Source organism: Camelus dromedarius, chromosome 31 (genome assembly GCF_036321535.1).
Source record: "Camelus dromedarius isolate mCamDro1 chromosome 31, mCamDro1.pat, whole genome shotgun sequence".
Classification (NCBI taxonomy): Eukaryota; Metazoa; Chordata; class Mammalia; order Artiodactyla; family Camelidae; genus Camelus; species Camelus dromedarius.
The window spans coordinates 17,326,835-17,335,533 of record NC_087466.1 but is presented as its reverse complement, the minus strand read 5'-3'; the positions used below and the strand labels follow the sequence as shown (position 1 = coordinate 17,335,533).

The 8,699-nt window shown below is 56.8% G+C and overlaps 1 protein-coding gene across 6 annotated transcripts; it reads right to left on the bottom strand.

Annotated features, from left to right (window-relative positions):
- Positions 1-2: 2 nt before the first annotated feature.
- Positions 3-8,682, bottom strand: PHETA1 (PH domain containing endocytic trafficking adaptor 1). Of its 6 annotated transcripts, XM_064481228.1 has the most exons (6): positions 8,520-8,673; positions 7,144-7,226; positions 6,192-6,336; positions 4,626-4,727; positions 3,663-4,312; positions 3-433 (listed from the first exon to the last, which is right to left on the bottom strand). In XM_064481228.1, exons 5-6 carry the CDS (start codon positions 4,277-4,279, stop codon positions 214-216), a joined length of 837 nt encoding a protein of 278 aa, XP_064337298.1. In that variant the 5' UTR covers positions 4,280-4,312; positions 4,626-4,727; positions 6,192-6,336; positions 7,144-7,226; positions 8,520-8,673; the 3' UTR covers positions 3-213. The 6 variants fall into 6 exon arrangements, with proteins under 6 accessions (XP_064337298.1, XP_031298583.2, XP_031298582.2 ...); XM_031442723.2 differs by lacking the exon at positions 4,626-4,727 and having other exon boundaries at positions 8,520-8,667; XM_031442722.2 differs by lacking the exons at positions 4,626-4,727; positions 8,520-8,673 and adding an exon at positions 7,484-8,492.
- Between the last annotated feature and the right edge of the window lie 17 nt (positions 8,683-8,699).

The following is an 8,699-nucleotide window of genomic DNA, read 5'->3' as shown; positions in this document are numbered from 1 at the left end:
GTTTTTTAATATGTTTTAGGTGTACAGCATTATAATTTGACATCTGTACACACTGAAAGTGATCATCACCACATATTTTGTTGCCATCCATCACCATACAGTTGACCCCCTTCACTCACTTTGCCCACCCTCCCAACACACAGCCATTCTTTAACAGCTCGTTTAGCCTATCCCTGCAAATCAGGTGGGAGCAGCACCTCTGACAGGATTTGACTAGTTATTTAGGGTAGATAGACGTTGGGCAGCGAACCCGTAACTTCTGGCCTGTTTGCCCTCCTTGAGGCTCTCACCCCCTACCCCAAGCAGCTTCTCAGAATATTCCTTCTGAACACACACAGTATCCCCCAAATACTGTTCAGGTAGACAGTCTTCTCCACTTTGTCCTACTCCTGGGATGTTGAGGTCTTCCTTAGGCACATGCCCCAAACACCTCCTGAAAGTCAAGAGGGAACACTTTTAACAGACCGATGCACAACCCTGAGGTTCTGACTGACTTGTCTTGCCTCCCCCTTTCAGTTGGCTCCAAGGAGGCATTCCTAAGAAGCCTGGCCGGTGAGGGCTCACTTGTGACCTTCCCTCTTGGGGCTCTCCCTCTCCTGCTATTTCCCATTCTGTGCCCCCGGCCCTGTGGTGGCTGCAGTCACACGTGCCACAGGCAGCAGCGCCCTGACTCAGCCTGTGTGAGGAGGCATTGCCCAGCCCCCATCTGTCAGCTGCGGTCCCAGGAGAGGTGGAAGGAGTTACTCAGCATTCACTAGATGCTCATGAGTAGCATGATTCCCTGACCTTAGTGTTTTTTGTTCTGCAGACCCAGGATTTATAGGTTGCTCATCCTAAGCCACATTTTCCTGAGTGAGCATGATTTTTCCAGGCTGGCCAGAGACATGTGACCGAGCTCTGGACCCACATTAAGAAGACCTAGGGCCTGTCTATCATGCTAGATGACCTTGGACCAGCCCCTTCCTGCCTGTGAACCCCCCATTAGCCCAGCAAACGTACTTGATGAGTCTGAGATGACAGATATATAGCAGAATAACTGCCACCATCCACCCTTTGCTCACAGCAGACATCACTAATCAATCACAGGCTGTTTCCCTCCAAACTAGCATTGATGCCAGAATCCTCCTTCACTCGAAGCCCTCAGGTAGCCACCAGGAACCGATCAGTGAGGAAAGCCAGTGTGGCATCCCTCCCAGCTGTCAGGCCTTCAGCCCACAGTTGACTTTCAAGTCCTCACCTTTCCCCCAGCCTCCTCTCCCCTCTGAAAAGGAACTTTGGGACTCCATGTCCCCTCATACTCCTCTCAATGGCTCTTCCTTCTTCCACAGGATTCCAGGTTACATCCCTGCTCTGACACTTTGTAGCTGTGTGAACTTTGTAGATTTCTTAACCTCTCTGAGCCTTATCTGTAAAAGGGGGCCAGTATCTGCCATAAGAGGTTGTAAGAACGTGCCTGACAGCATTAGCCACGGGAGCACTCAGCACACACTAGTCAATCTCTCTTGCAAGGCCTGCCCCAGGCTCTGCAAAGCAAATCAATCAAGGAATCTGGTAGAAAAAATTGACACAACCAGCCATTACTTGATAAACTTTTGTTTATTTTACTTTAGCCTTTATATCTCCCAAGCTGCCTATTATCTCTCCCCAACCCAACCCCAGAGGCAGCATGATCCCATGTTGCGCTTTAGGTGGGGAAGGTGGGGAGGATTGTACCTTTAGAGCTTGTAAACCTACATCAGGACTGGGACCAACACCTCACCCCACCAGCTGGGTCTGGTGGCCAGGACATGGCACTGGGCACTAACCCTAACACCCCTGAGACCCAGAGCCTATGGGCAAGAGCTGCCATCCCCACCTCCACCACTCAGGACTTGGGGAAGAGGGCGATGGGAAGCGTACCAAGACCCCCAGAGGCACCTGCAGGAGAGCAGGACTTGCCAGGGAGAAGGCAAAGAATCACATGAGATTCTGAAGTGTCTTTGTCTCCAGCCAAGGCTCTATGCCCTCTCCTTGGGGGCAGTGCCAACTATCTCCCCCTCCCCCATTGGCCAAGGCAGGAAGCAGGGCACCCTATCCCTTCCCACCAGCCAACAAGAAACAAAAGCAGTGAAATCACCAAGCTTTGTTGCTAGGAAAAAAACACCCTAAGTATTAAAATTAAATTAAAACTGAAGCCCCAGTCAACTGAGCCAGCAGTGAGCTGGTGATGCAGACACACAGACAGCCCCCTGTTCTTCCCTAAGCCCTGGGGTCTCCAAAGACAGCAAGAAGGGGCCAAGAGCCCAGTCTGTTACCAAGAGGAAGGCCCTGGGGAAATAAAGATTGGGGCAGAGGTGTCCTCAGGGGGTCCCCATTTTGGGGCACTGAGGACTGTAAACATGACCAGCTTGAGAGCCAGGAGTGTCCCAGCCCCCTGAGATTCTCCCTGGATGAAGAATGGCCACCGTGGTGAGTGAAAACAGCGAAATAGCAGTTGGCCTCGACGCAAAGTGAGACCTGGTCTCCCTGTCAGAATGTTGTGGGTAAGAGGGGGGCTGAGTCTGTGAGCTCAGTGAAGGGCTGTGATAGGGAGGGACAGGGTTCTGGACACCAAACACGACTTCACGGCTGCTTTTTTGCCCCTGTCAGATTGGCACCTGGGCCCTTTCTGGGCTGCGAGTCAGCTCATGGCCCCTCCTCCTTGGGGAACCTGCTGGAAAGTCAGCTCAGGCCACAGCTGCCCAGCCCAGGACTGGACAAGGTCAGGCAAGCTCCTGAGAGGCCCCACCCCAGGCTGGGGGTGGAAGAGCTGGCTCCAAGAGAAGGCAGAATGATGGTTAAAAGGAGTGTTGGGAGAACATGAGAGCTACCACAGGAACACAGACGTGGCCCAAAGCCAGAGGGCCACCGTGCCAGGAGCACACCTCAAGGCTGGCTGAGGCCCAAGGGTAAAGTCCTGTCCCGGCCCCACTCCAGAGCCCTGGGGACCAGGCTATCTCACAGTACTGGTCACGCACAAAATCCCACGCCTGTGCCACCTCCTGCACCTGCTGCTCCTGGAGGCAGGCAGGCAGGCAGGCGGCCTGGAGGCAGGCAGCTCCTCTGGCAGGCTGAGCAAAAGGTCAGGCCCAGGTGTGGTGTGGCAGAGCCCAGCCTCCTCTGTTCACGTGAGGCCCAGTCTGGAGTCGCCCCAGCTGAGGCCTATTGCCAGCAACAGGTCTCTGCTGGGTGATACAGGCCAGGTGACCAAGGCACCTGCAAGGCTGGATATGGGGCTACAGTTCTCTGACACCAGCCCTCCGGCTGCTTGAGGCTCATCCAGAGCCTGGATTCTCTTGAGAATCAGGCGTGGTGGCCCCTCAAGGCTGGGCTTTCTCCAAGCTAACAGAGGTCCCAAAGCTCCCCTTAGAACCCAGCAACTGCTCAGAGTCCCCGAAAGCAGGCCCAGCAGGGGTCGCAGGGCTGACCCTGACCACGATTTCCCTCAGGACCAGGTCCCCTAGAGTCCCGGAGCTGGGCCTGTTGGCAGGGCCTGGGGCTGGAGTGGCACCAGATCCAGGGCTCCTGGTGACCTCAGGGCAGGGCTTGACCGATTCCCCTCCGTTCAGGCCTCACCCCCACCCTCAGGCTGGGCCTGGCTCTTGAGCCACTGGCTCCGCAGCGCCCTGACCTCCTGTCCGTACCACTCGTGCAGCTGCGCGAAGGAGGCCGAGTCGAGAGGCCCGTTGGGCGCCGAGGCCCGCCGGCGGGGCGGCAGCGGCGGGGGCTCGGGGCCGGGCCGGGAGCCCGGGGTGGCGCCCGCAGGGGCAGGGGCGGCGGCGGCGGGGGGCTCGGCGCTCCAGACGGCACAGCCGTTCTCCTTGGGCGGGAGGGCGCGGGGCCGGCGGGGCGGGGCGGCGCCGCCCGAGCGCACGGCCTCCAGCTGCCGCTCCAGCTCGCGCACCACCAGCCGCAGGTAGTCGAAGCTGGCCCGCGACAGCGCCTTCACCCAGCCCTCCATGGCCGCCTGGCTCTCGGCCGCCAGCACGTAGGTGCGGGCCCGGGCCCCGGCGAAGCGCACGGCAAAGGCGAACTCCTCGGCCGCCTCCACCAGCTCCACCGTGCAGCCCTCCAGGATGATGACGCCCACGGGCTCGCGGCTGGCCGCGTCCTCGAAGTAGAAGAGCATGTTGCCGCGCAGCACGAACCAGCGGCGGTGGTAGGCCGCGTGCCGGCCGCCCTTCTTGTACAGGAAGCCCTCGTTGTCGGCCGGGGTGTCGCAGGTGGCGTAGAAGGCCAGGCTGCGCTCGTTCAGCTTCATGGCGGCGCGGCGGGGCCTGCGGGGACTGGGGACCTGTCCCCACCAGGACAGCGGTTATTCACGCGGCCGCCGCCTCGGGTGACCCCACCCCAACCCACCCTCGGCCGCCACAGGCAGTCATCATCCCCAGTTCACAGATGAGGAAACTGAGGCCCAAAGAGCAGAACAGCCTGCCGAGCTCACAGGGCTCTTCAGCAGCAGGGCCAGGATCTGAACCCACGTCTGACTGGCCCCAGAAGCCAGGCGGGTAACCCTCCTGCTGCCCCACCTCCCCCAAATCCCGCTGAGGATTCCTAGTGCATGCCAAGCATTCGAGATACAGAACTCATTCAATCTCAAAACAAACCTTAGGTGGCAGGGACTAGCATTCCCCTCATTTCACAGATGGGGAAACAAAGTACAGCGAGGTAAGCCACTTGTCCAAGGTCACAAAGCGAGTTTCAGGGATCTGAAATTCAAACCCAGGCCCCATTTCAGGCCCTGCTGTTTCCATCATTCCTGGGTACCACACGGCAGACCCACTGTGGTCAGGTCCCTGCTCTGCTGATTTCAAAACTCAGCTTTGATTTGCCCATCCATGAAATGGGGATATGAACAGAACTTATTTCAGAGGGCTGTGGAGACTTCATTCATCAAACATTTACTGGGCACCTACTATGTGCCAAGCACTGTTCTAGGCATTAGGTATAGAGCAGTAAACAAGATGGGGGGGGTCACTGTCCTCCTGGTGCTGATGTGCTAGTGGCAGGTGAGGGGAGCAGACAGTAACAGATAAAATGTGTCTGTCAGATGGTCTTAACTGCTGTGGAAAATATAAGACAGGGAGGGGGTCAGGAGTGTTAAGGACAAGAAGAGTGTTTGATTTTAACAGGGTCATCAAGAAAGGCTGTACTGAGGAGGTGACATTTGAGCAGAGACCTGAAGGAGGTGAGGGAGGGAGCTCCTGGAACATGACAGACAGAGGAAATAGCAAGTGCAAGGGCCCTGAGGTAGAAACTGCTGGTGCACTTGAGAAGGTCAGTGAGGCTGGAGCAGAGTGAGAAAGGGGACAGGTGGGGGATGCAGTCAGAATGGCAGAAAAGATTGTTATAAAATAATCCAGGTAAAGGGCCCAGAGCTTGGTCCACCCACACTTATAGGGAGGGGCTGGGGGGAGGGCATTGTGCACCCATTTGAAGTAGAGGAATCTAACTATGCATCTGGCCACAGTGATTTTACCACTTTCCCCCAAGGAGTATCTAATGGGGACAACACTAGCCAGGTAGGAATTAGTGGGAGATGGCACCTGGGTCCCCAGCATGGCTACACCTCCCTTGGGGTTTTCCACAGCCACTCTGCAGATGCACCTCATGCTTCTGCTTCAAAACCTCACCCTACATAGGACAGTGGCCACATTGTTCAAGAGGCAAAGTATGTAAAGCTGCTGGAATGCAGTAGGTGCACAGTTAATGTTCATTCCCCAAACTGGGCAGTGCCTTACTCAGGACCTGGAGGAATGAGGTATGGGTGGTGGCTCTCCTCAGAGCAGCTGGCCATACTGGGGCCCAGACAAGGAACTTGACCCAGGGTGGAGGACACAATTACTCAACAGAATCCACCTCATCTCACCTGCCTAAGCAGTCAAGAAAGTCTGCCTGGAATAGGCAATATCAGAAAATTTAGTGCTGATATCAGCCTGTCCTGCACCTAGCAGCTGGGCCAAGGCCACAACCCCTTAAGACACAGGGTGCTTAATCCCTGCTCTGCCTCCCTGAGCTGTGTGACTTCAAACACGGACTGCCCCTCTCTGAGCCTCAGTTTCTCTCTGCAAAGTGGGAGGGATTCCTCCCCACCCCCCCAACAACATCCATGTGGACTTTGGCCCCATTTCTCACAGGAACCACCCAAGCTACTTGCCCCATTTCCCTCCTACCTCTCAGGCCACTGATCACTTCCCTGCCCTCTGCCCAGTTCTGGTTTCAGCGTGCTCTTCTCTGGGTTCAAATGTCAGCTCTGCAGTGTCCAGGCTGTGTGACCCTGGGCAAGCTTTAGGCCTCTCTGGGCCTCTGTTTCCACATCTGTAAAATCGGATCATAACAACACCTAAGTCAGGGTTGTTGTGACGATGATACAGTGACTACGTAGAAGCACTGAGCACAGTGCCAGACCCAGTACATGCTCAGCCGTGGAGCTGCTGATGTTCAGCCTCTCCAAATGCTCCCCTCAGTGTTCTCTGTCTTGACAAATGCCCTTGGTGCCCCCCTAACCTCCACATCTGATCCCTCAGTAAGTCCAGCTGATCCGCCTGAAACCTCTTCCAAATCACGGCCTAATCTCTACTCACTGCCACCTCTCCTTCTAGGCACCCCATCGTGGCTCACCTAGACAGCTACAGTAGCCTCTTCACTCGTCTCCCTGCCTCCACTTTTGCCCCCTTGTCCATGTTCTTCAAGGTAAGTTCATAACTCCTTCCTCAGCTCTTGCCCTGGTCCCACAGAGGATCATTCCCCACAGAGGGATCCTGTTCAAACTAAATCTAATCACATCCCTCCCCTACTTCAAACCTTCCCATGGCTCCCTGCTTCTCTCAGTATAAAATTCAGTCTCCCCCAAGGCCTCCAAGACCCCCCCCATCTCTTCCCCCCTTGCTCACTTGACTCTAGCCACCCTGGCCTCCTTGTTGCTCCTCAAACACACCGGGCATATTCCCACCTCAGGGACTCTGCCCTGACTGTTCCCTCTGACTGAGTGCCTTTCCCATACCTTCATATGGCCAACTCCTTATCCTTCAGTTTCAGCTCAACCATCACCTCCTCAGGGAGGAGGAGGTCTCTGTATACAAGAGACGCCCCTAGTCACTGTCCCACACCTCAGCCTGAAATTACCTGGGTCATTTTTGCCTGCTCTAGGAGGGCAGGGGTTCTCTGTCTGAATTCCAGTGCCTGGCATGTAGTTGGTGCTCAGATACCTGCAATATGAATCAAACAGTTATCTACTTAAACCTCCCAACAGCCCCATGAGGAATCTGTTCCCAATCCCACATTCATAGATGTGGAAACTGAGGCACAGAGAGCTTAAATAACTTGCCCAAAGGTACAATTCTGTGCCTAGAATCCCATGCTCTGGGCAACCAGCCCAAAAGGGCTGATCGTGGAGTGTCGCCAGCCCAGCCCACCCCACCCCACCCCACCCCACCAAGGACAAAGGAAGAGCAATTTCCCTCACACTCAGCAGCAGCCCTCTTTCCCTGCCCTGGCCCAAGGTCACCAGCCACCACAGGACCCCTGTCTGCCCAAGGCCCTGCCTCCTCCAGCCCAGCAAGGAGAGGAGGGCAGGAAGCAGCGGGGGCACCAGCTCAAGCCTCTGGGAGGGCCTCGTCCCTGGCTTATCTCCCCAGGCACATGCAGTTTTCCAAGAAGTTCAGAGTCCACTGTGGGCACTGCTGCTGATTCAACAGTCCCTGGCCAGGCAGGAAGCTGCAAGGGACCAACCCAGCCCCTCTCTGGTCCCAGGACCTAGTTCTCGCCTCTGCCAGTCCAGGCTGCAGGGCCTTGAAAACACAACCTCATCTGTAAAATGACAGCATGAAAATCCGTCCCTCTTGGAACTGAACAAATTAATCCTGAAGAGCCATTTTGCAAAATGCTGGGCAGTAGTCAAGAAGCTGGCCAAAGGCAAATAATCAGCTCCAGGACTCCAGGGTCCCAGATGGCCCAGAGCCCAGGACTCTGGGGAAACTGAGGCGTAGCATTTTGGTGCTCACTTCAAGGAAAAAAGCCAGAACGGCAGGTTCTGGGGTTGGATCCAGCTGCCACAACTGTCCCCTAGCAGTGGGCATGTGGGAGAGGGTGTGGCGGGTACTGGCAGAAAAACATGTGCTAGGAACCCTGAAGAGCTCCTGGGCAGCGGCCACAAGGACGCCAGGACCGCCATCCAGGCCATTGCTCCTAGCTGCCCTCTGTCCTTTTCTGTGTGGCATGTTCCTTGAAGTACAGCCAGAGCGTAGATGGGGTGGTCAACTGTAGAATGTGGGAGCCAAGTGGAGCGCTCGTCCGCAGAATTCCCCCAGCAGCGGAGGTCTCTTATGGGTCATCGGTCAAGTTCACCCAGGGCAGCTGGGGTCCCTGATGATAAAATTACCACTGGCGTGGAATCGCAAATGGACAGATCCCCAGCAGAGGTCTCTCCAGACGGCCGAGGGACCCCCAGGCCCACAGCGGCCCGAGCCCGGTCCCGCGTCCCCCCGCCAGACCGGCCTTACCTCGAGGCGCGGCCTAAGGCGACGGCGGCGGCGGCGGCGGGACGGGAGGCACGGAGCCGCGGGGCGGCCCGGCCATGGCCCGGGACCTGCCAGGTGGCGGCGGCAGCCGCGGCAGCGGCGGTGCTTTGTCTCCCCGGCTGCCGGTCCGGCGCAGCCGCCGGAGAGCACGGACCCGACGGA

Coding starts and splice junctions, on each gene's coding strand:
- PHETA1 (XM_064481227.1), bottom strand. Junction 434..3,662: donor TTCGCGCAGCTGCACGAGTG/GTACGGACAGGA, acceptor CTTGACTTTCAG/GAGGTGTTTGGGGCATGTGC.